Consider the following 26,424-nt stretch of genomic DNA (forward strand, 5'->3'; position numbering starts at 1 on the left):
GCGGGCGCGGAGCACCCCGGGGAAGCAGCCCCGGGGCAGGATGAAGGAAAGGGCTCGAGGGAGGAAAACCGTCGCGGGTCGGAATAGAGGAGACGGTGTGTGGGGGCCTGGGGATGGGTCCGGATGGCTCAGAGCAGGCCACCCCCGCAGACGGGAAGCTGCAAATTCCCTCAGCCAGGACTAATGTCGTCCATCTTCATAAGGAAACAGCCCACGACTGGGACCTAAAGAAGTCTGACCCGTCTTCAATGACCGCTCCCTGAGATTCATCCCATCATAAGGATTGGAAGACTGAGGCAGAGCATATTATGGCCCTCCTGGGGCCAACAACGGTGCTCTCCTGGAAGGGTCTCTAGCCTGTAACAGGCCATGCAGCACATCCCTAGAGCTGTTTTGCATGGTCTTTATTGTAGCACCAGCGTCAGGAAAGAATGACAATGCACAAGAAGGAGGTGGGAAGCATGACAGAGAGAAGGAACAAGGGGTGATGGGTGGCCACGAAGGAAGTTCCGAGCGGGCCAGAATCGCCTCCCGGAAAGCCCTGGCAGCCCAGCATGGAGCCGGTCCGCTCACACTCTCGCATCCCTAAGTGCCCGCCCCATCCAGATCGGGGCCCCGTCGGCCTCACCATCACTTTGTGCCTGCCGATGAGGTTGGGGGACTCGCAGAGCAGCTGCACATCCGACACCGTCACCGTGCACGGCTTCTCCCCAACCAGCACGGTGTAGTTCAGCTTCACATTACCCCCAGCCACCGGTGGGATCAGGTTCTTGCCCTGGAGGGACAGGAGAGCCTCGGTTCCCACCCCAGAGTCAGCATCATAGCTCCTGGCTGGCTGCCACGTCTCCCGCCCAGAGGTCCCATTCTGCTGGCGAGCTGGTGGAGAGGCCACCTTCCACAACAAGTCCAAAAGCTTTGTGACACATACACTGCCATTCCCCTTTCCTCGGTGGGGAGTCAGTGATCGGGGCACTCTTTTGAGCTCATCCGAGTGCAACCTCAGAATCCCTCTCAACACAGAGCTACAGTCAATCGGTACCAATTGATTGAAATTGTCACAGGAGTTAAAATTAATTTGCTACCCATGCTCCAAAGAAACCCTATGCTGTGGTTTGCAAAGGGCTACACGGGAGGAAGCAGTGTGCGCCTTTGACCTCCCAGGTCCTGGACTCGGGGAACACAGGAAGCCTGGGAGGCAGATGGCCAGGATGGGTCCAGCTGCCCCGATCAGGTCTCTACAGCCTGTAAAGAGAGTTCGCCTCCCAATACAAACTCGGAGGCAGTGTTTTCCACGCTCTGGACTATAACACAACCTCTGCTAGGGACAGCAGTCATGAAATTGGGCCAGAGCCCATGACTTCTGGCCTTTCTCTGGCACTTGAAAAGCATCCCCATTCCATGCAGCAGCCTCCCGGCTTCCCACCTCCCGCCCACCACCTCACTCTACCTTCAGGATGATGGGAGTGCCAGGCTTGAGCTCCAGGACTCCTGAGGGCCCGAAGGCCTCAAACACGGGGTTGGGATAGTAGGTGAAGTTGGTCTTGTTGAGGATTAGCAGGGACTGGACGTTGTCCAGGATGAAGCCAAACTCCTCAGGCCTCTCGGTCAGGTCAGACTGGTGGTCGGGCCCCAGAGCGAGGGCTGGAGCCTGGCAGGTCATCTCAGTGGCGTTCAGGACCTCACAGAGCTGGAGGAGCCAGAAAGGGGGACTTATGCAGTGCCTGAACCCATAGAGCCCCAACACACCCACCAGGGTCCCCCCAGTGCCATCAAACAGCATGGTGCTGACCTGGGCCGCCACCCCTCCGCAGCCACGACCACACAACCTGGGCCCTCAAGCAGTAGACTCTGCAGTGACATCTAGATCTGCTTTGTCCACAGCGGGTGTGGCAGTGACTAGGGGATCTCTAAGCTAAGGGGCAGCACCGGAGGTCTGAAAGGTGGAGGAATGAGGATATGAAACCCCAGAACCCCCAGAAGTGACTGCTCTTCCGTGCCTGTACCCAAGGTATGAAAATGCCCTCATGTCTGCTCCCTCATCCCATCGTCCCAGTGCTCCAGGGTGTCTGGGTCCCATCAGGACATGTTGAGTGGTGCTCATGCTCCCTGCCCGTGTTCCCTGCCCACCCTGGACTCACATTGATGTGCTCCTTCCCTCCATGCTTGGCACGGATCTGGGGATTCTGTATGAGGTCCAGGTGAGTCCCCCATACGGCGATGGGTGTGTTTCCACTGCCCGGGGAAGAAAGGAGGAGGCGTGTCAACACGGGGATAGGAATAGCAAAGGCACTTGAAGATGATGATGATGATCAATCAGGCTGAGCTCTGACATTAAAGACAATGATAGCCAGGAGGCGTGATAATGTTCACAGGGACAATGATGACAAACTGACTGAATAATGATAAGGATGAGCTCTCAGCAGCCAAGGGGACGACAGTGATAACCAGATGTCTGCGGCTGTCCAGCACTGGGCTCATCGAGAGCTTGGACACCCGTGGAGGCTCTGAAGCCTCCTGACTGGAGCCAGATGTTTCTCCGCAGCCCCTGGTGTGTCTGCCCCAGCCCCCACCGATCTCAGGGAGATTTTCACACTAGCCTTGGCCTAATGAGAGCCTTGCTCCAAGACGCCCCCCACCAGACCCTCCAGGGTCTGAGCACTGTCTCCTCCCCAGAAATTACTACAATTTCATCCGCAACAGTTACAAGCTTGGCGAATAAAGAATCTCTGTCACCCACATTCATTTCTACCTCTCTATGCATCTGCTCATCTCTGCCCTCCCAGTTATTCCCTGGCTTCCTCTCGCCCTCCACCTGCCCCTCCCGCTCCCTCTCCCTCCCCCCAACACGTGCACACACACACAAGCATGCGCCTACACACACGTGCACATGCATGCTGGGAGATTCCTGTAAAACCCAGACAGGCTCTTCTGCCCATGGCGGTGTTCCACAAAGGGATTCTGCTATCTGGCCATCTCCCAATCTTCTCCATCACCAATTCAACACGCGTTTACCAACGGACCCGCCCCCCCGCCCCCCCCCCCATCACTGATCCTTAGTAGCCCAGACTCTTGGGAGCAGTCTGAAGCCTCACTCTGCAGAGCCCCACCCCATCGGAGAATTTGTTCACTGCAGCAAAACCTCTAGGGCCGGCTGGCAGGCCCCAAACCTCCAACCTCCCTCTGGTTATGAACGTGACTCAGGGTCCACTACTGAGCGCCAGGAAGGACAACACCTCTACTTCTGTGACAATGACATGAGGAAGAGCTGAATTAACCCAGACTGTGAATTCCTTAGGGAGCTGTAGAGTTTGTCTAGGCAAAGGGCTACACCAACTTCCTAGATTCCCGGGGCCTCGGGGGGCAAATCCCAGAATAGCTTTCTACAGACTATTTCCCCCCCTCTTTGTGCCTCATATTCATCTACTTTAAAATCATGGCTAAAGCTTATAAAGTTTGGGTCTTAGGGGGTAACTGCTGAGGACAACCACATCTGATCTCAGCAAAGGCTGCCTTTCGTGGCTGTAAGGCGGGGGGTGGCAAACTTTTCTGGAAAGGGCCAGAGAGTAAATATTTTAGGCTTCCCAGGCCATATGGTCTGTTGCAATTACTCATCTCTGCTGTTGTGTTGAGAAAGCAGCTACAGACAAAACATATATGAATGAGCATGGCTGTGTTCCAATAAAACTTTATTTATAAAAGGAGGCAGATGGCCAGATCTGGCCCCCAGGTTGGAGTTTGCTCAACCCCAGTTTAAAAGATTGTTCTCTGTACTGGACTTGTCCTTGACCCCCGCTTCAGCCAGGGAGACCACATCTCTATGCGTTCCCCCTTTCCCTGATGCCAGATGTCCTCTAGAACTGAAGCCCACGGTGCGGAGGGCTAAGGACTGGGTGAGGGGCAGTGGGAGAGAGCTGGGCCAGGCACTGCACTGTGCATATGCGTTCTGCTTACCCCTCCCAGTGCCCCAGGAGGGAGCTGATGGAGGAGAAACCATGAGCCCAGAGAAGTCAAGTAACCTTTAAGGTGATTGGTTATTTTGGCTGGTTAGAAGCAGAGCTGGGCTGAGCCCACTCCTTCTGACCCCAAGGCCTGTTCCATTCCACCTCAGCCCCTGACCCAGCAGTTTCCCAATGGTCAGCAGGGCCCTTGGTGTCAGGATGCCCTTAGCATTGCCTTCCCATTACAATGTATCCCCCAGGGGATACACACCCTGAAGGGAGATGCCACACTCCACAGCCCCACCAAGCGGGGACTGGGAGGGTCCCTAGGGATCCTGGAGTTTCCAAAGACCCCTGGGAATCTCTCCAGAGGGGAGGCCGGGAAGTTACGCAGCTGGTACAATTCAGCTTGCGAATGGCTGAGTGAGAGGTGGCCTTAGAGGGTGTTGCTGTAACAGCACATACCTGGCTCCCTCCTAGGACATGCGCTCTCTATACTTGTTTTGGGCCCCCGGGAAAAGAGCAGGGAACAAGACCTACTCCCTGCCCTTGAGGAGTTTGCAATAGAGGGAAGGTCGAAGCAAGCAGACAACTCAGGGTCATGACAGAGCAGGACAGAGGAATGGCAGGATGCTACAGAAGCCCAGAGGACAGACATCTGAATTGCACCCTGGTGGTCAGGGCACGTTTTTGTTCAAGAGCAGGCCAAGAAGAAGTTGGATCTGATCTCTTTCTCCTGCATCCCTCAGCAGGATTGGAATTATCACCCATATTTGGCAGAAGGGAGGTTCCGGGGAAGAGGACTGGCACCCCCTCAGCAGTCACTATGACGGGATCATTTCCTCCGGGTGTACCCACCAATGCTCAGATTAGGGGTCACGGGCTCTTGCCGGTCAGAGCTTGGCCTCAGGGGCCGGGTCCCATTCAGAGGTGTTCTCGGTGGAAGGAGGGCACCCTGGGAGGAAGGTCTGATTTGGGGGGTGCTCTGAGTCAACCCCGACTCATCAGTCCTCAAAGCAGAACTGGGCCCCAGAACTGTCCTTGGCTCTTGAGAGCTGAGGAAGGAAAATTGAGGTCAGGGCTGCCCCTACCTGACTATGCTCCACTCTGGCTCGATCCGCACGATGGTGGGGTCCTCCACATACTGGAAGAACAGGTCCTGGTGGATGCTGGCCTTGTCCACTTGCACCATCACCTTCATTTCTAGCACCTCATCTGAGGATGTGGTGTTGCAGACGATGTAGGACGGAGAGCGTCTGCAGGGAGGGCAGACATGGAGCTGGGCTCCGGGTGTTGATGGGGACAGGGGTCCGGGTCAGGGCCCTCCCACCCCTCCCTGTTCGTCAGGCTCCTCAGAGGCAATAAGTCAGCGCTGCCTCAGATATAAAGCTCTAGGCACTACTGCAAAGACTTGACCCAACGGTAGACAGGTTCCTCTGAGCCCTCTTTTCAACAAGGCCTTATCCTTGGGCCCTGTCCTGGGCCTGTCAAGCCCCATTTTTAGCAAGAATCCTGCTAAGTCAAAACTCCCGACCCCCCTCCAGTTGATACCTGAGTACCCTGGGCTGCCTTGGGCAAGAATCCTGTTAAGTCCATTTAGCAAGAATCTCCCTATTCCTATTCATCTTAGTAATTTGCCATCACTGACCCCCTCACTATGCTGCTTGGCTATAAATCCCCCCATGTCTTTGCCGTATTTGGAGTCAAACCTGATTTCTTTCCTTCCCCCGTGTGATACTCTTGACGCCTATTGCAATAATCCTGAGTGAACTCTTCCTTACCATTTTAGCAAGTGTCAGAACAGTTTTTTCTTGATCACTGGCCTGACTTCAGATCTGTCACAGCCCTCAGCAGAGTTCTGTCCCAGGACAACCTCTCCTGCGGAATGTCACGTCCCCACCAAATCTGAGTCCTGCATCAGACGAACCTCCCACCTCCCTCCTATACCCCAGGCTCCTGGCTTACAGAAGGTGTGCCCTTTTGGGCCTGGATGGTGGAATCAGTGGGGAGAAAGTCGGCTGCCCTTGGAGGTTGAACCTCAGCCAGCTGGGGTAGGGGCCCCTAGCAGATTTCAGCAGGCCTGGCTGGCTCTGCAGCAGCTGAAGAGAGGCTAGCCTGCAGGCAGGGGCTCTAGATTCCCCAGGGAGTCCTGCGGAACCCAAGGGTTCTGTACAGCGGTTGGTATAGTGGCACAAAGGCTAAATGGTGGGCAGCAGCATGAATGGGGTGCCTGGCAGTTCTCCAGACTGAGGCAAAAACATCCACAGCCAGTTCTGCCCATCAAATCCTCCCTCAAAGAGAAAGGCCACTTTCTCAGGGAAGAGAAGGCACTTCTAGGAGGTTAGCCCTGGTCGTCTGCTGCCCTGAGGCTGCCCCCACCGGCCCCACCCACTGGGCTGTGGGCCCCTGAGGCCTGCCTTGAGCTGAGTTACCTGTGGAAGAGGCAAGGCTGCTTCCCGAACATCACCACCACATTGCTGCCCGCGTTCAGGTTGGTGCCCGTGATGGTCACTTGGGTGCCCCCCGACATGGGCCCCCGTTTGGGCTTCAGGTCCGAGAGAGTCAGCGTCTGTGCAGGAAAGGATCTGGCCTGAGACACAACTGGGGCAGGGTCTGAAGAGAGGCAGCACCCCGCTCCCCTGAGCTGCCTTCTGGAATCCTCAGTAACGGTGGCCTCCCAAAGAGCCCATGAAGATTTTATTGAGCTTGTGTGGGAAAGCGACGTTCTGGACCCTGAGAGCTTACACCTCTCTATTCGTAACAGTAGTAACAGCTGCTATGTGCTGACGTTTTAACTGGCACGCTTTATATCTTCATCCATCTCTATATAATTTATTTGCTCAGTCAATTCTACAAGGTGGGTATTATTACCTATTTTACAGAAAAAAACCAGAGATGTTAAGTAAAGTTCCCGAGGTCACACAGCTAAAAAGTGGCACATCTGAGATCTGACTCCAGAGCTCTGGTTCTCCAACACCTCTCCAGTCTTGGGTGCTTTTGGGAAGGTGACTTGTTCCTTCCACGGGCCTGTTAAGAGAGCTGTCCAAACGCTCAGAGGCCTGAGCGATGGGTGGTGAGGGCCCCAGGGAAACCCAGGGGGAGGAGTGAAGAAGGGTCAGGGATGGAGTGAGGATGGGGAGGGGGCACCTGTGGGCTGAGGATTTGGAGTTGTGCTCTGCTCTTTCATTAGCATTTTAATGGAAAAAAACTTTCCTCAGTCCCAGGTGAGAAGCCCGTATCTGCATTTAAATGAAGATTTCGCTCTCCCCTGCCCCTTAAAGAATTCTGCACCAAAAGTTGAACCTACTGGGCTCCCAGCCCGCAGGCGACCTCCCCAGGAGAGGCCTCACTAACACCTCGGGAGGAGGGGAGAAGCCCCAGTGAGGCTGGCAGGTATGTGGGGGATGGGGGGCCCGTGGGGACACTTGCCCACCGCCCAGTGTCCGCCCCACACGCGGGGCCCATCTGCCCACCGGGTCCCTGCAGATCCCGAGCCCCTGGCACCCACAATGCTAAGGAACCCCTCCTTCTGGAGCTGCAGCTGGCTCAAATGGAGACTGGGACACAGGTGGGGTGAGGCTGTGGAAAGAGTGGAGAACAGCTCTGCCCAGATCATGCTGTGGGACTCTGGACAAACCATGTAACCTCTCTGATCACAAAATCAGGGAGCTGGATCAAAACATAGTTATCTCAAAGGGGCCTGCCGGTTTTCCGGTTCTGTAACTTGCAGTCACCTCCCCCACATGGTGCCTTTGTCCCACTGTCTGGAAGGGAAAGAGGGCGCTGTCTGTGCGAGGCAAGGGGGGGCCTGGAGATAAAGTAAAAAAACAGGCAGGTTAAGACAGATGGGGGTGGCAGCAACGTGGGAAGAAGAGGCTCTCTGGCAGCCTGTGGGTGGGGTTCTAGAAGGGGTGGAAGGGAGTAATCCTTGTTGGCTCTGCAGTGGCGGGCTGGGGGCGGGGGTGAGGAGTGGATGATACTGAGACATGTTTTAAAGTTGTGAGAAACTATTAATTATTCAAGCCATGCTTCATAAATATTTCACGGCGGGTTTGCACGGGAAATCAAATTCTGTATTACTTGCCACCCCTTCACTTGGCTCCTGGATGGAGGTAGGGAAGGGAAAGATTCCCTCCGTGGAGATCTCTAGGGACAGAACGGGTGACGAGACCAAGGATGCTGATCCCTTGGCCTTGGCGGTCGGGTTTTGGCTTTTGGGTGAATAAACCCACACATCGGAGTCTGGCCTGATTTGTGGAGGGAAACTGAATCAGACTCAAACCTTACTCCCAATCTCAGCACAGGGAAGGGGGCTCCCCAGCATGCCCCAGGTCCTGAGAGGCATCCCTGAAGAAGAGGCTCCCCCGCGTGCCCCATGTCTCCAGAGGACCCCTGGGAAGGGGTTCCCAAGCTGTCCCAGGACCCCAGAGGAGTCATGGGCTTCTCTGTGGGGCCCAAGTAGGGCCACCTGCAAGCTGCCTAGCTGTGTGGGGAGGCTATGAGGGCTCCGAGATGCTGGAGAGAGGGTCACTCTGTCTCTTCCCACCTCTCAGTTGAGACTCATGCGAACCTCTGCCCCTCATTCCCTCCCTGGACCCTGAGGAGTTCTGGGGGTAGCCTCAATGACTGGGCCCTTAAATGCACAGGAGGGACGGGGGAGGAGACCGAGCTCCCCAGCAACATTCCCCTCCCTGAACATCTTCCCCAGTGGACACGTGGCATCAGCACAGTCCTTCACAAACCGCCAAGTCCCAGGGCCCCACTGGGCCGGTGCATTCTTGCCTTGTGGCAACAGCTCTTTTGTTTACTGACTTCTCTTTCTGTCCCAACCCCTTCCCTTGCCATCAACCCCCTTCCTTCTCCCTCCCTTCTTTTTCCATCTTTAGGTGCACTCCTATCTTATGCCAGGAACAGCTTCCCACTACTCGAGATCCACACGGAACATCCTATCCTGCCTTTCCATCCAGTTTCTTCCATGAACCCTCACCTTGATGCCCTGCATCTAACCACATCCTGCTCTGGGGCAGAAACTGTCATGCAGGCAAGACTGACCTTACCTGAGAGCCGAAGGGGCTTTTGAATGTTGACAACATAGGCTCCTTGTAAGAATTAAGCCTGGAACCGGATATCAACGGGCACACAGCAGCTGTTCTACAAACATTGTTTCTCCTAGGCCAGTGGCCCTCAGGCTGGGCTGAGTTGGAATCTCCCGGAGAGTTTTGTGCCCCACCTGTAGTGTGTGATTTAGCTCAGGGGGGCTCTGGAGCATTTTGTTTGAAGCTCCTTGGGAGAGTCCAACATGTAGGAAGGTTTAGAACTGTCTAAGGACCATGGGGGCTAACAAAGAAATAAACAGTAGGGGCTTCATCTCCAAAGACTTACTGGTCTGACAGAGGGAGCAGGGGCTCCAAGAGGCAACACGGAGTGTCATGCAGGCAGATGCCACGGAATCCCCAGTAAGCCAGTTTCCATGGGTGCTGTGGGCTGGGTATTCGGAGAAGGTGTGGAGTGGCTCACAAGCAGGGCTTGGAGGATTGAGGATTCTCTCCCCCTCTCTGTCTCTCTCTCTCCTTCTCTCTCTCTGCCCCTCGCTCACTTGCGCCCTCTCTTTCTCTCTCCCTCTAAAAAATAAACAATACATAAAACAAACTGCAGGGCAGGTGACTGGCTGACCAGCGCTTGCTTTGGCCAGGTAATTTCCGAGCTGGATTTTGTGCCCAAGTTTGGCATCCATGCCACACCTCTAAACACTTGGGGAGCGCTGTCTCCGTCTCTGCCTCAGTTGTCTGAGTCTCCCTCTCAGTATCTCGACTCTGCTGGATTAACAACTTCTGGGTATATACATACAGATAACGTATGGTATAGATGCCCTCTCTCCATACACACACATACACACACACACACACACACACATTTATTGCTGATTGCCTTCACGTGTGTTGGGTTTCCCTTGGCAACTTCCTCAAATCCTTTCAGAAGAAGGTGGGGGTACAGATCCTAAAGAGCCAGGTAAACCTACGCATCCATTAAACCCATCCATTACACATGCGTGTTCTTCTACGTGAGCTCCTGCGTGTGCAGTGAGAGCCAACTGTGTTTAGAAGGAGGAGAGGTTTTCAGGAGTAGAGGGGGAGCAGAGAGCACGGGCGCCGGCTGGAGGGGCGTCTGATGCACACGTCTCCATTCCCATCTGCACGTACGCCATACCTCTCCTTCTAGACCTCAGGCCCCCAAGGGATGGGCTGTGCCCGGTCTGGGTCATCACTGTAACCCCCACAAGCCGGGGCCACCGAATTAAATTATGAAATTCAACCAATTAAGCAAATATTTATCAAACAATTTCATGAGAAGGATCCTGCCAGGTGGTGCCAAAGAGTTGTCAGCTGAAGGGAGAAAGAAGGAGGAGGGGGAGGGAGGCAGATGAAAGAGGAGGGAGGAAGGGGCAGAGGGTGGAAAGTGGGCTCCCCTGGACTGTTCTGGAGCATTTGATGCCCATCCATCACTTCAGGCTTCCAGCTTCCAAAAGCAGCTTAGAATCATGAGGAAACTACCCCATCACGGCCGTCATTAACCCGAGAATCAACTGGATGGCAAAACTTTGAAAATGAGGCAGCGTGAGAGGCAACAGAGACGCCCATGCCTCCCGCACACCTGCCGGACATGACAAGGCTGAGAGGTCCCGAGAGCCCCAAGCCCGCAGAGCCCCTCCCCAGGGGCCGCCTCTGCAGGGCCAGGGAGGGTCCTGGCTGGAGGGGATGTGGAGGTCAGGGTGAGGTCTGGAGACAAGCCCTGGGAAAGGAAGGTGGGGTAGGGGTGCAGGTGAGGTGGGGATTGGGGTGGGGTTAAGGAGGTCATGGGACGGGGTGCTGGTGAGGGGGAAGGCAGAATGAATGTGGGTTCTGGGATAGAAATGACAGGGTGACTGTGTACAAGGAGAGGGCAGGCCATAGTAGAAACACCGGCTGCCACAGAACCCGTACAAGAAATGAGAGAGGTGACACAGCCATTTTGTGTAATTTTCACAACAATACCATGGGGTAGATGTAAGTATTATCACCCCCGTTTTAGAAATGAAGACACTGAGGCACAGGAAGGTTAAAGAACTCACCCAAGTTTGCCCAGTGAGTAGGCAGCAGAGCCAGGGCTCAAACCCCAGCCTGGCCACGCTGCCACTGGGCCAGCTGGGGGCCCTGGGCCTGGGAGCCACAGCAGCTTCCCTGGGGCCGGGCCAGCCACCGCAGGTTTGGATTGGGACCCAGGCTTTCAGATTTAGAGGGCTGTGCTCTCACACTGCCAGACAGACTCCCACAAGCAGCCTGGAGTCTGCCCACAGAGATCTAGCCGGGCAACAACCATGGTCACGAGGTCTGTAACCTGTGCTGGTCAGGTCACCGAAGGATGGGACTCACCATGAAGTAATAGAGTTGTGAGGACCGGGCCATGAACTCGGGCCGACACACGGCCACACAGATCTCCACGAAGCCTGCGTGCTGGCTCGGCTTGGCCTCCCCCATCTCACAAACGATCCTGCAGAGAGGAGAGGACAGACCCTGTGGTCACAGTACTCCCAGATGTGACCCCTGGGCCCCATACCTACCCAGGCCTTTTCTCTGCAGTAGGATCTCAGGGGTGGCCAGGGGAGGAGGAGGGGAAAGACACCCGATTCTTCCTTGCAAGGCTCCCCTTTGGTTCTCAGGAAATGAGGAAATACAACCTACAGGGGTCTCCTTGGAGACCCTAGGAAAGTGAGGAGCCTAGGGGAGGGTCCCTGTGTCCTGACCCTAGACACCCACTCCCTCGTTCAGGAATTGTCCACTGAATTGTGAATCAGAGGGTGGGAAATGTTTCAGCCAAATAGCACAGGGAACACCGTTGGCGTGGCCCAGAGAGGTAGTGACCTTCCCAAGGGCTCACAGCATGTCAGACAGGGACCCTGGAGCAGACTTAATTAAAATTTTCAGACCCTCACACAGGGGCACTTCATTCCCACTGCATGGACTGCCTCAGTGGAGTATTTTCTGCCCCCTTGGTGCCAGCTGGCCACTTGGCTGGATGGAGAGACTCGTGCTTGGGGGGAGGGGGAAGGATGGAGGAGAGTCACACATTTGTCCCTTTTAAAAATGCTCATTGTTTTAATTACAAAATTTGTTCATACCCCTCAAGAACAGAAGTGCGACAGTAAAATTAAATGTCCCTTTTTCACTCCTAATCTCTCATAAAAGCTTGGTGTATATGTGTATATCCTCATAGACCTTTCTCTAGACCTATGCAAACACATATAGTGTGTGTGTATACACACACACACACACACACACACACAAGATCAATATATAATTAGGATCTCTATTTTACAAATGAAGAAACTGAGGCACAGAAAAAGTTAGGCAACTTGCCCGAATATATATATTTGCAAATATACACACACACGTGTGTGTGTGTGTGTGTGTGTATAATGTGTGATATCACACACACACATAAACATAAGTGTTATGTACATACACATGAACAATTATATACAAACATACAAATATAAACACACACAGGATTTTTAAAATAAAAGTGAAACATGGCTCTCCACTGTTCCAAGCTCGTCTCGTGCTACTCAGAGACACAGCGTGGATTTGCCTCGTGTCAGGCACAGCCCTCCTGTATTCTTCCTGACAGCTTCATTGCACTTCATACTATGGCTGCACCATTATTTATTTAACTATCCTCCTCCTGATGTACATTTAACTTATCCTGATTTTTCTCCTACTCCACATAACCCTGCAAAATGAACCAACTTTTTACACATACGTCCCGAAGCATTGCACATTTATTAGAATAAATCTCTGAGGAGGGAGCTTGCGGGGTCGTTGTTTAGGCATTTAATGTTTGATAGGTAGAAGAAAATAATGGTCCAAAAGGGTTGTTACCAATTTGCACTTCTGTCAAAAGCAACAGAGGGAGATTCTTTCACTCTTTTTCCAAAGCTAGATATTATCAATCCTTTGACGGTTTTTCCAATGTAATAGGGAAAAAAGATCTCCTTTTTTGTTTTCATTGTTATTTCCCTGATTACCAGTCATGTAGATAGTTTCAAGCATGTGTGTGTGGCTGTAAAAAATCTTAGACAGCCTTTCCTTTGATTTGTCTGAAGCTGTCTCCTTATATTGCTAATGGATTGTCTTTTTGTGGGAGCTTCTGAATGAGCAGTATTAACTTTTGTCTGTAGTAAGTATTGCAATTATTCTCTCTTAGCCTGTCATCTGTCTTTCAACTTTGTGTGTAATGTCTTTTGCTCCACTAGCATTTAAAAGTATCTGTGGTAAAAACTGCTTCTTCTCTTACTTTGTGGCTTCCAGGTTCTGTGTCTGTCTTAGAAAGAACTTCTGGGTGAGAGTCCAGTAAAAAGATAAGCCTTTCTGTCCAGATAGCATACCTGGCACACGTCCAGTGTAAAGAAAAGATAGAAAGTATATGAAAACACTTGCCGTACATATACCTCCTCCCACCCCATTTCAACCATCCAGAAGTATCTGCTGTCAGCATTTTGACGTACACGTTTTCAGTCTTCTTTATCTTTTATAGAATTAATTAGAAACTCGAGTCTGCTTGGTAAATGATGTTCTCACTAATACACCTTGAGTATACACCTGGTCATGATTCTTCTGTAAGATCAGATTTCATGGCTATATAGTTACCTGCCTGTGCATGGACAATAATTGATGGGATTGCTTAATTCCCTATTTTAAAATACACAAATTGCTTCCAAATTTCCACTGTTAAAAATAAGGCCAAAATAAGTATTCTTGCAAATAAATATTTGTGCATTCTGGTTATTTAAGTAAAGTTCTAGAAATATTATGACCAGACTTAAGACTTTCAATCCACACTTCAAAATTTCTTTCCACGAAATTTGTCCCAATTTACATTCTCAATATGAATGTATGAATATGTTATTTCTCCTGCTTCTCATCTGCACTGGACATTGATTTTTAAAAATTGTTCCCCATTATTTTAATTTTCATTGCATTGATTACTAATGATTTTAACTTTTTTATATGGCTTTTGGTTCTTTGTCTACTTTGTGAATTGCACAGTCATGCTCTTTGCTCATTTTCTGATATTTACTTTTTTTTTTTAATGGAACCTCTTTGTATGTTAAGAAAAGGCATGTATTAACTCTAATTGGTTATAACAATAGTCCCAGTTTATCATTAATATTTTTCTTTCATTTTTGATGAACAAATTTTAAGTTTTATATACTCCAATCCCCTGATCTTTTTCTTTATAATTTTTTTCTTTTGCTGTTACGCTTAGCACAGTTATACTTCCCTTATTTGAAATCAAATAAATTCTCACCTGCATTTTCTTCTAGTCATTCCACAGATTTATTTTTGTCACTTAATTCATTAATCCGTCTGGAATTTATTTTGGCGTATAATGTGAAATAAGAGTCTGGCGTATATTTCTTTCAGGGAGTTAATGAGGACCACTTATTGAATGATCTTTGCTTCCCTTGCTGATTTGAAACGTCACCTTGATCACATCGCTGACTTTTTATGTATCAGGATTCTTTTCCTGGGTATTCTGTCTTATTCCACTGATCTAACTAGTACCACAAGATTTCAATCATGTGACTTTATAGTAATATATTTTCTGTCTGGCTTTGCAGGTCCAGAGGAGGGCACTTTAAAGTTCCCCAAATCACAATATATCAGTAGCAGCTTGCTTTTGGTTTTGTTCTAGGAAGGACTCAGAAAGTTGAAAGAGCCACAGAAAGATCTTTGGGCAAATAAGCAGTGACGGGCCATGAGGTGAGTTCTATCAAGAATAGATCCTTCTGGGGCGCCTGGGTGGCGCAGTCGGTTGAGCGTCCGACTTCAGCCAGGTCACGATCTCGCGGTCCGGGAGTTCGAGCCCCGCGTCGGGCTCTGGGCTGACGGCTCGGAGCCTGGAGCCTGTTTCCGATTCTGTGTCTCCCTCTCTCTCTGCCCCTCCCCCGTTCATGCTCTGTCTCTCTGTGTCCCAAAAATAAATAAACGTTGGAAAAAAAAAAAGAATAGATCCTTCTATCATAGCATCTACTAAGAGCGCTTTAGGAAGATCTGGAGGGAAATCAGGAGGAAGTGAGGATGGTGGTACTGATGGTTCCAGAATCACGAAACCTGCGCAAGACCAGCAAGCTGACAGGTAAACCGCACTGACATACCCAGGGGAGACCTGCAAAGGGTCAGTAACTCACGCACACAGGACAGGTGGTAAGGTGTCACTCTGGGAGGGGCAGCAAGATGGCATAGAAGATAGATTCTATCGTGCTGGTAAACATTTCATGGGAGAGTCTGCTGGGCTGGAGAACTGTGCTTACTTATTCCCAAGGCAATGATACATGACTCACAAACGTCCTCTAACAGGTGGATTGGGAGGTAAAGGTCAATCATGGAATGACCCACTCCAGGCACCAGCAAACTGCACGGAGACAAAAACAATCCAAAATGCCCACAGGCCAGAGAGTGGGTGTGGGGTTTCATTTTCAGTCTCCACAGAAAGGACCAGAGGTTTAGCTTCTTTCATAATTGGAGGACATGAGCGAGGAGTTAGGGACTGCAGGGGGTCGGGAACTGAACTCACACTTCTCTTGCAGAGTTTCATTTTGCTTTGTCTCACCACTACCCACAGTCACACCCCAAGGAGGTAGTGATCACTTTTCTCTTCCCTCCCAGCCCCATGTCCTCCTCCCCTTTCTACACTTGCCAACATGGTAGCTAGCTAGTTCAGGGGTGGGGAGTACACTAGAATATTAGGGGCATTCTACTCCCCCCACCCCAAGGGTCTCTAGCACCTTTTGCCATTGGCTGTCAATTGTTGGCCAGGGAAGGGGGGTCAACAACAAGAGAGAGCCGTCTCGTGTGGCTTCCACTTACTGTTCTGCAGGGATGTAGCCATCCACTAAAGGGCTGCACTCCACACCGGCCACCTTCACATGGGAGGCGATGTCCCGGAATTCCAGACCCAGGTTCTCCCCTCGGATGGTGACCTTGGTGCCCCCTTCCCGAGGACCCGTGACTGGGATTATCTGGAGGGAGGAAGCGCGGTAATTTGACAGGCACCGAGAGAGAGCCATTACCCACTTGCTGGTGGGGCAAGGAGAGGCTTCTGGCTCTTCCCCATCTCTGCCCCATTCCCCGAGTTGGGCCGCTGTCCACAAGGGCACCCAGGTCTGGGACGCTTAATGGCAGGAACTTCGGGTAGAGAAGTCCGTGTTTGGGTGTGGTATTAGGAACAGTGTTCAAATCCCCTCATTCGCCTTCCTATTTTGTGGAAGAGATGAGGGGATGGAACATGATATACACCGTTCTCGGGTGATTCATAGAAAATCACGGAATAAAGCCTCCCGGCATTTGCTTGTGTTGTTTCATTCTGAAGGAAAATGAACAACCCTCTTGATGCCCACTGCCCTCCACGCTATGGCAAACCAGCAAGTTTTCAAGATCCTTCTCAAATGTCACTTCCCCATAAGCAGTTGTCCCCTCTCTCTCCACCGACATGTACCACTGTCATGGTAACAGTCACTGGTGTCTGATTCCTCATCCTTCAGATCCTGTGTCTCTGAGCTCAGGGATGGTGTCTTACTTCCCATGGACTTCTCAGTGATGGCACTATATTTATCTCTCAAGTTGTCATTGGGCTGAAAACCACAACTACCCAAGCATCTTCCTGGATTTAGAAGAGCATTTGTCGGGGCGCCTGGGTGGCGCAGTCGGTTGGGCGTCCGACTTCAGCCAGGTCACGATCTCGCGGTCCGTGAGTTCGAGCCCCGCGTCGGGCTCTGGGCTGATGGCTCAGAGCCTGGAGCCTGTTTCCGATTCTGTGTCTCCCTCTCTCTCTGCCCCTCCCCCGTTCATGCTCTGTCTCTCTCTGTCCCAAAAAATAAATAAACGTTGAAAAAAAAGATTTTTTTTTAAAATAAAAAAAAATAAAAAAAAAGAAGAGCATTTGTCACAAGCCCTTTGCCTTCATTGTCTGGCTTGGTTTCTACCAGAGATGGGATTAATTTAGACTTTACCCTCATATACTGGCCAAAATGACTGGCTTTTCCTTCCAAGATGTCACCATTGGTGTTAAAAACCCATGACTGAGACGCTGGGAACCAACAACCAAGGGCCTGCTTTGAGGTAGGTGCCCCATACAGTTCATGCGATCTAATTATGACATCCCGCAGCAGTGACCCTAGTGGCAGAAGACATTCTGTGCCAGCCTCTCCTGGCATTTGAAAGACCAGAGAAGGGCACATTTCCCATTCCTGGTGTCTCTGAACACCAGCAACTGGATATTGGACAACACCAATGGGATCGCAACTGAAGGAGCCCAGACGGCCCACCTCTTAATGTTTCCCACTCTCTCCACCCCCAAGGGCCACAACTGGTGGCTCCACCCGGGAGGAGGGCGAGAGAAACCAGGCTGGAGGGGCGGCTTTGCTGGGGAAGTCTGTTCACCTACGAGTTAAGATATTTCCTGCTTCTTACCCATGCGTGCACATGTGCACGAGTGAGCATGCACGTGAGTGTGAGGGTTTTCAAATGCATGTTCCCACTGTAGTGGAAAGACAGATCCCTCGGAGGCAGGGGCCGTTTCTGTGAGAGGGAGGCGGGCAGATATAGGGAGGGCTGGAAGGCGGAGGGTATGTTCTCAAATGCCTGTCCAGCCAGTCCCCAAAGCCCCACTGGCACCTGGCAGGAGTGGCTTCATGATATTCCAGCCCTGGCGTGTTGTCCTGAAAAAGGAGCTTTATCTCTGGCCCAGTCCTTGGTTCCCCGGGCTCCCCGGAGGGCTGACGCCAGTATGGAGCCAGTAAATAGCCTCCGTCACAGGGAGATTTGTTTAATTTGCCATCTCCTCCCTGTGATTTTCTTGGTCTCAGGCCAAGAAGGAAGCAAGTCGTACTGTTTGCTGCAGACACACGGTTAGCAGTCACGTGTGGTGGCCCCTGGGGGTGGTTCTGCGTTAAAGGCTCTGCGGGTGGGGGAAGTTGTAAAGGAGGGGGACTGGGGCACGTAGGGCTCAGGTGCCCTCCTTCCCCAGGTTAAATGCATGTGTTTTGCCCCAACTCGAGAACTGCTGTTGAGATTCCTACCCATGCAGGAGACTGAAGTAGAGTCTGAGGGAGACTCCCCGTGTCTGGAAAACCAGGAACGTGGAGGACAAAGGGACTGAAGTGGGGGGGCACATACAGAGGGCCACCACCGTGGGGCCACTATGCTGGAGGAGGTTGTGCACTCGCAAAGGTCAAGCTCCCTACCTGCCTTTGTCCATCCCTTGTAGGTGTGCACAGCTTGTGAGTGGAGGGGTGAGGGAGTATCTCTATGGGTGTCTTGCCTTTGTGATGAGAGAGAGCGCTAATCTAAGAATCCAGAGACCAGGGATTCAGGGACTGTTTGATTTATGCTTTGGTGTGAGGGCATTAGCATCTCTGGGCATTACTCTTTGTATCTGGGAAAGGGGGCTGATAACCCTGGCTTTGGCAAGCATTATAACTTGAAATGTGTCCTCTCCAAATCCACCTGTGGAAGTCCAAATGCTCAGTACCTCCAAACATGGCCTTATTCGGAGAAAAGGTCTTTCTAGAGGTAATCAAGTTGAAATGAGGTCATTAGGGTGGGTTCTAATCCAGCATGACTGGTGGGTGTCCCCATATGAAGAGGGAATTTGGACAGAGACACGCAGAAAGACAATGAGAAAAATTCAGGGAGAAAAGCCAGGAGAGAGGCTGGGGCAGGTCCTCCCGCACAGCCCTCCGAAGGACCGGTCCTGCCCACTTCTGGGTCTCAACTTCCAGCCTCCAGAACTGAGAGATAGCAAATTTCTGTCTCTGAAGCCCCTCCGTCTGCGGTACTGTGTGGTGGTAGCCCCAGAAACCATGTGGGGGGGTTGCTGTGAGCACGGACAAAGCAAGGGACAGGAAACTGCTTCGCAAACTGTGAAGGACCACACCAACATCTGGCCTATTATGGTAACTGCCACGGTCAGGCTATTGGATACGTGTGTGTTTGTGAAACTCTGCACAGAGCCACATACCTGTCTATCCTTACTATGTATGGAGGCGAGACAGAACTCCCTTTCCTGTGTTTTTCTCTGCCCCTCTCTGCTTTGTTGTTAAAATCAGCAGCCACTAGAGCAAGGGGGCGTTGAGTACCTATAATGTACAAACGCTGTGCTAGAGGCCCAGAGGGTCGTGCTGTTGAGACATGCACGCCCCTTCTTTATTGTACCAGGGGAACACGGTGGGAGGTGATGCCTGAGGGGTCTCTCTGCCAGGAGTGGAGAGTGGGGAGATGAAGACACCAGTGGCCTAAATAAACCCCAGGGGCAGTGAACCCCTCGGTGTAGACATGGATGGCAACAGCTTTAACAATGTTGATGATGGACGAAGAGGAGGATGGTGAGACCCCTGTGGGCTGGGCACAGAACCAGCATTTTGCATGGTTCAGATCTCAGACAATCCTTGTGACTCCTCTGTGAGATGGAACCTTAGACCCCTTGCACACGTGAGGAAGCTGAGGCACGAAGGTAGTGATAAATTAGCCCCGGGATACCCAGCAACTGGCTGGCAGAGCTGGGATGCAAGCCCTGTTCTCGGCACGTTTAGCTCTTCCCTGCCTCTCACTGGTCTTTGCTCCATGGCCTATGTCCCCTGAACTGTGCTGCAAATCCATTTCTGCCATCTACCGGCTTAGGTCTTGCTTTGAGTGAGTCCCAAGGTCTCACCGTTTCCACCTTCTCCACCTCCCGAGGGCTGGGCTCTGTGCCCTGGAACCCCATGCACCCTCTGCTCATGGCTGAATGATCGGTGAGGTTGTCCCCGATGGAGCTTAACAGCCTCATCACCCAGATTCTGAGAGACAAAGGGAGGGTGGCCAGGACTTAGTCATTTTTGATACTGTTAACATGGAGACTCCAACAGGACAGTGGAGCCCTTCTCTGTTTTCAACCTTCCTTGATAAGGGAGACACCCCTGGACCAAACCCACAGCTTCTGCAGAAGCCGGGCAGGAAAACGAGGATGCCCTCAGCCTGCCCTGGTAATCACTGGGGTGGCTGACACGACGGTGGGGCATGGCTGGTGAGGCCCCAGGCCATGGCAGGGCACGGCTCGGCCACCCGGAGCGGCCCAGAGGACCATGGCTTACCTCTGTGATGCGGGGGTTGGTGCACCTGCTGTTTGCACCCGACAGCTCCAACCACGGGCTCTCGTGAACGGGGCAGTGCTGCCTCAGGGTGCACTGGCCCTGACTCTGGCACCAGCCGCACTGGAAGTCCGGGTCCGCCTTCAGGCACAGCCCGCAGCTCTCCCGCATGGCTCCGCATTTATAGAGGTGAACTGTGGGCGAAGGGCAGAGGGGAAGCGGGAGGGGATGGGACTGTGGACAAGGAGTGCAGTCCCAGCCTCGGATGATGAGACCCAAGCAGCCGTGTCCCTTTAGCCATTCGGACACAGAGAAGAGCAAAAGAGAACTTGGGCCCCAGGCAGCGAAACTTAATCAGAAGTGGGTCTCCCTCCAGAATCATCAGGGCTCTTGTGGCCGGTCCTGCTCACTCCGCCACACCCAGGACCCCTGCCCATGGTGGCCCTGCACCCGAGAGGTCACGGAGCAGTGCACAGGCATAGAGGGCAGGCTCCAAGCCAGAGGGAGAGGGTCACCACTGGGGCAGGGATGGAATAATGTGTGCCCTCGAATGCAGGGCCTCCCCCTCCCTCTGCCCTATCTCCCTGCCCCTGGGGTCCACCTTCCACACCTTTGTTCTGAGCTGGGTTGTCGATGTTGAAGTGCCCGTTCCACACAACTGTCAACTCCACAGGCAGATTGTTGATCTCCATCCCTTCATAGGAATACTGCAGGCAGGTTGGGGGTAGGAAAGAAAAAAGTTGGGTTACAGAAATTTCTAGGGAGAGCCAGCTCTTTGGCCTGGAGCCCGCGAGGTGCTTGGGGCTAAGGACCTGCTGTGACTGTGCCTGTGTTTGAGGGCATGTGTGGGGAAGCATGGTTCGGGGAACAGGGTAGGGCAGAGGGGGGCAGGATACTAAGGCAGGGGAGGGGCCAGGCCTGGATGGGACATGCATTTAGAATATGGATTCACAGAGCAGATTAGAGCAGAGCTACCCAACCCTCTTCCACGGACGCTTGCTCACACCAGCTGTCGCTTCCCATCTTCCTCCCTCACTGTCCAGGGGAACCTTGTCATTAGGCCCCACCAGGCCCTTGATTCAACTTGGGAATGTTAATTCCTAGGACAAGGTCAGAGGGGGTGGGTGCTTTATCAAAGACCTAGAGAGGGCTGATCAATTTCCAGGCAGGGGTAGTGGGTGCAGGCACTAGAAATGAAGGGGCCGTACTCTTCAGGGGCTGAGCTGATGGAGGTTAGGAGTCAGGAGAGCTGGATGTGGCTTAGAGGTGAGGTGGGAAATCCTGTGGACACCCTAGGGACCAAACCTGGGAATTTGGGTCAAGACTCCAAAGGCATGCACTGGCTCAGAGAGGCCAGGCCCCAGCTCTGTGGCTGCCCATGCGGGAGCTACCTCTAGACCTGGACAGGGTCCCTGCCCAGCTCTCTTCGGAGTCAGTGCCCCACCTGGCTGGGTCTCATCCTTGGGACTGAGTGCTGGGGCAGGGCAGGGAGGGAACAGGGAGTGCCAGCTCCCCCACATCTGCCTTCTGACAGCAGATACTTCTCAATCCCCAGAGAAGGAGGTAGGTGGCAGGGAATCAGACCCTGCCCAGGGCAGCATTTCCAATCTGTACCTGGTGATTTTCTCATCATTCCACCAGACTCTGCCCTCCACAGGGGGTGAATGGAGGAATGGAACAGAGACAGGTTTTCTGAAGAGGAGGGGCTGAGAGCTGGCAATTTGCTAGAGGGGCTCAGTCCAAGAGACCTGGCCGGAAGTGATGTTTGCAGAGCCAAAGGCTCTTTCAACTCAGTTGAAGTTTGGAGGGGCTGGGGCGTGGGGGTGTTGATGGATATTATGGAGGTAGCTGGTGCCCCCTCCCCAGAGCAAGTGAGCAGCTAGCTTCTCACTAAGAGGCTACAGAACCTTGGGAACGCACAGCCTGTGAAGGGTCTCAGGGCTTGAGATGGTGCCTCTGCCTCTGGAGCCTATCCATAGAGACTTCTAGAGGAGATGTTACAATCCTAACCTGGGAAATCGCCCTAAATTCCTGAGTTATTGCTGAGAATGTGCTCCAGTGTGAATACATCATGACACTATCCTCAAACACAACATCAGTGGGATGGTTGTCTAGCCTTCTTCAGGCTCTACCCTAGCACTCCCAAATTTTTCACTAACTCCCTGGAGACACGTGCCCAGACCAGGGAGCCACATTCAGTGTTTGCCCCACAGTGGTGGTGGTTTGCTTGTACCATCCACTCTCTCATAGAATCTCCCTTGTGACCCACGACACCAGGGTCTGGGCTCAAGCCGTAGAATAAAGCAAAGCTCCCCAGCCCTGAAGAAACAACCACAGGGACTTTCATGATCGCTCAGCTCAGCTGGTGACTCATAAGCCCTTTGCCCTGTAGTGCAGCTGATCAACTCCCCAGAGATGATGTTCTTTGCTTCTGGGTCAGACTGAGTCCTTCTAAGGCATCCCGAGCTTTCTCACAAAACCGCTTCCTCTCTAGACTGGTGGTTCTCAGGGTGGTCTTTGGGCCACAGTCTTCAGAATCACTCAGGGGGCCTAACCACAGATCCCAGGGCCTCTCCCTACACCTGCTGGATTGGAAGATGGGAATGCATTTCAAACAGGCAACTCTGTGACTCCAGTACTTCGGGGAGTTACAGACTCACCACTCACACTCCCTGTGGTCTGCTAGAAGCAGGGGACAGCGGCCTGAGGGTGGAGAGATGTTGCAGGAGCAAGAGACAGGGCGGGGGAGAGGAGGGAGGGAAGGGGAGAGGGACAGACTTTTCCAGATCTCCCTCCCACTCCCTCCCCTAGCCAAGCTCCACTTCCTCTCCTTCCCATCCCTGTTTCCATCTCCCTCCTCCAAGGCCCCAATGCAGGAAGACTGCTAAGGGAAGGTGCTAAGGGCTGGCTTGAGGCTGTTCTGCCTCTACCTCCAGGAGGGATGCTGGTGGTGCCTAAGTCAGGATCCAAGCCTGGCTCCTGCTTCTCAGGCCTGGGTCTGGCCAGGATTCAATGTGGAAGCAGTAGGTGGTGACCAGGGGTCCCATCAACCAAAGATCAATAGAACATTCAGGCCTCTCTCAGAAAGGCCCGGAAATCCCCCAGAGATTCTGCATACGTATGCATGTGTGTTTGTGTGCACACACGTATTCACATGCAGCTGACTTGAGAAGAGCTCACAGCACAAATCTATGTTACCTGCGTGTTCACACACGCATGCACACACATACGGCACATACCGCAACAGAGGGGTTCTGCAGTGACCGCCTGTGTGAATGTGAGGAAATGATGTAAGTCTCAGTTTCCCCATCTGTGACGTGGGAATTATGAACAGTGCAGACCCAACAGGACTCTTTTGAGGGTTCAAGATAACCATCCAATGCGCTGAGCACAGTGCCTGTCACAAGGAATGAGCACTCAAATATGACTGTGTGTTTAGTCTACGCATATACATTTGGGGATGCCGTCCAAAAATATGCTTGTGTTCCCTGTGTTTGTGTTTATGTGAAGTAATAATAGCAGGCATTTATTGAGTGTTTATGCACCAGACTCTTGGTACATATGGGATGAACGCACATGAGCATGCTTATGTGTTTTGGAGTGCATGTGTGTGTTTGCACGCATTTAATTTTCAAGGAAAATTGAAAATAAAAGACTTCAAGGATCAAATATGCTTGGCATTGCTTTATCTTTTTATCGCCCATCCCTGGGATCTTGACTATGAAATATTATAGAAGCCATTAACCCCTGGTGCTCCCCACCACCTCCTCCCTCTCTAGGGAGGTCACTGTCATTCCTGGAAGTTTTTTCCCCATGACCTGCGTCCCGCAGCAGGAGGGGGCCGACAGCTGGGGAGCCTGGACCACTGGCTCCCATCCCCCAGGAACCCCCACCTCTGCTTCATTTAGCATTTATATAGCTCTCCGCAATCAGCGGGCAGTTAATCTGCACAAAACCCAGAACTAAGGGGAGAATGTTTCAGGCTCTCAGGGGCCAGGAGGTTAAGTGTCTCAATCAAGGTCTGGCACATCACAGCCCAGCTAGGGGATGATGTTGTTCATTACCTCGGGAAAGGGTGAGCCTCTACCTTGTCAAGCAAAGACAAGACCTATTTAATTTGGACATTCTTTCCACTAACCATTCCCTGTTCTGAGCTCTGAGATGTTGTGCTGGAAAATTCTACCATTCAGGCGGACAGATCTGAACAACGGAAGAAGCTTGTGTATCCTCCGAGACCATCCCCAGGACCCCCGATGGCTCAGCAGACCCCTTCCCAGCTGTGTTCCAGTAGAGCAGGGAGGGGGCCAAGTTACCTCCCCATCCTTGTTCTGCACCTAGTAAACTGGGACACGGCTAGGAGATGGGCCGCTGCTGTGGGTTGGTGGAGGCTGGGGGGGGGGGGGATGGAGCTGGCTGCCCCCTGCGGCCCCCTTGCTCCTGTGATTGCTGGTGCCTGAGAGGCGGGGACTGGGCACTATTATTAGAAGCACTTGTCATTTCCCTGGAGCCTTGGTCTAAAGGAGGCCAAGAATACCCACAGTTGTTCCTCCCTCCAATTGCTGCCTGTGAGCTGCCCTGTTTTCCTCCTACAGCCACTGCTGCCCCCCCTCCCCCGCACCGAGGGCTCCAGCGATGGCCCAGGGCCTGTCCCCAAAATGTGGCCTGGAGACGACCTGCCTGCCCACCCAGCCTAGTATCCCACCCATGTGGAGTTTTCCTGTGTCTCTTTTCCTTCTCTGCTTTCCTCTGAGATCTCTGTCACCCCTCTTCCTCTGTCATCACAAACTCGGGGGTTTTGTGGATTTCTCCAGTGGCCCCCCCTCCATTCCAGAAAGCTCAGGGATTGAAGAAGTGAAACAACAAAACTCCTCCCACAGTCCTGTCTGAGGCACATCAGACCTTGTTCCCAAGGATAGCACCAAGGCTGGGTATAAAGCACTCAGTTGCTATTTTTTGCCCAACCTTTGATTGGTGGGGGTGTGTGTTATGAAGCTGGGTTGAACTTCTGAATTTGCTATTTACTTGCTGTGTGACCTGGGGCTGGTCACATGCCCTCTCTGGGCTGCAGAGATTCCCCTCTGTTACAGATCACAAGCAGACACCCTCTCAAGTCTATTCCTGCTCTGGTAATATGTTGTCCTCTATAACTGGTAACAGAGGCTTGCGGCTGATCATGACCCCAAAGTTTTTTAAGGACGTCACTTGATGGCAAGTGGTATCCTGGCCAAGGACAGCATTTAAACTGAGATCCTTGAAAAAGAGGCTCCTGGGAAGAGCCAGGGCTGAGCCCTCCTGAAGTGCATGATATTCCAGCAAGTTCTGGTAGATACAGGGAACTTTTCCTAGAATCTACCCTTTGTGGGGTATACCTCTTGTCTCCTCACATTCTAAGACTTTAAAATGGTACAGAAACAAACTTCCCCATCACCTTCCTCATGAGCGTGTTGAAATAAGAGAGGCTGAGCTGTTTTGGGAGCAGCAACCTTAGTAAGATACTGTAAACCAGCCCATGGCAAGTGGGAGACCTCAGACAGATTCCTAGCTCCAAGGGCCAGAGTTCAGGGTCCTGCAGGGACGGCAGGGGGATGTGCAGGGAGCCTGGGAATCATGTCCTCTCGTTGGTGGTCAGAGCCTGGGGCCACAGGCCTCCAGCCCCAATGTCATGTTTCTACTGTGGTCCTGCTGATACTAGAAGTCTCCTGGAAGTGGATCTGAACTTGCCTGAGCCCCTGCACTCAGGAAGCCAGCCAGCTGGGCAAGACCCCTATGGGGGGCCTGGGGCCTCTCAGGGCTGAAAGCAGATTTGACCGTTGTGTCCTGGGGCATCAGGCTTCCAAATCGTGAAATCCCCAAGTAAGGAGCTGTGTGTGACCGTCAGATTTTGTCAATCCCCAGGATTCAACGTCAGACAAGCAGATGTCCAGCAGCACCTCCCCCTTGTCCCTATGGTACTGACTAGGATGTTAGGAGAGGCACCCTGTGGAGGCACCCCAGACGAGGGACCCACCCCACCTGTCAGGGATGCTGGGCTCCATTCTGTGTTCTCAGGAGGCTCCAACTTTGCCCCCACAGTCAGGGCAACGTGACCCCTAGGGGGCTCGTTCAGTGAGTCAGGCCTGGCTCAGGAGTGCTGAGGGCCATTCGTAGAAAGGCAGTGGGTCCCGAGGCACTGAGTTCTGACCAAGGAGTTTATAGGATGAACTCAGGCTGCTATAGGGGGTGCCCTCGTCTGTTTAACTGAGCCAGATGAAGCCCGGGGCCATGAGGCCCAGTCTTGTGTCTGGGGAACAAGGGCTCTCCATCATCAGAGGCCACAGACTC

At 52.5% G+C, this 26,424-nt stretch overlaps 1 protein-coding gene across 1 annotated transcript in view; it reads right to left on the reverse strand.

The window, feature by feature from the left end:
- Positions 1-26,424, reverse strand: part of PLXNA4 (plexin A4) — a 440,999-nt gene that overhangs the window by 53,742 nt on the left and 360,833 nt on the right. Inside the window, exons 11-19 of the mRNA XM_043589543.1 lie at positions 20,714-20,810; positions 20,107-20,297; positions 15,845-15,996; positions 11,348-11,465; positions 6,371-6,507; positions 5,030-5,194; positions 2,139-2,232; positions 1,448-1,687; positions 629-775 (exon numbers count right to left, since the gene is read on the reverse strand). Coding sequence (XP_043445478.1) covers positions 629-775; positions 1,448-1,687; positions 2,139-2,232; positions 5,030-5,194; positions 6,371-6,507; positions 11,348-11,465; positions 15,845-15,996; positions 20,107-20,297; positions 20,714-20,810 — 1,341 coding nt within the window. The remainder of the gene's footprint in view (positions 1-628; positions 776-1,447; positions 1,688-2,138; positions 2,233-5,029; positions 5,195-6,370; positions 6,508-11,347; positions 11,466-15,844; positions 15,997-20,106; positions 20,298-20,713; positions 20,811-26,424) is intronic.

This window comes from Prionailurus bengalensis, chromosome A2 (assembly GCF_016509475.1).
Source record: "Prionailurus bengalensis isolate Pbe53 chromosome A2, Fcat_Pben_1.1_paternal_pri, whole genome shotgun sequence".
Lineage (NCBI taxonomy): Eukaryota > Metazoa > Chordata > Mammalia > Carnivora > Felidae > Prionailurus > Prionailurus bengalensis.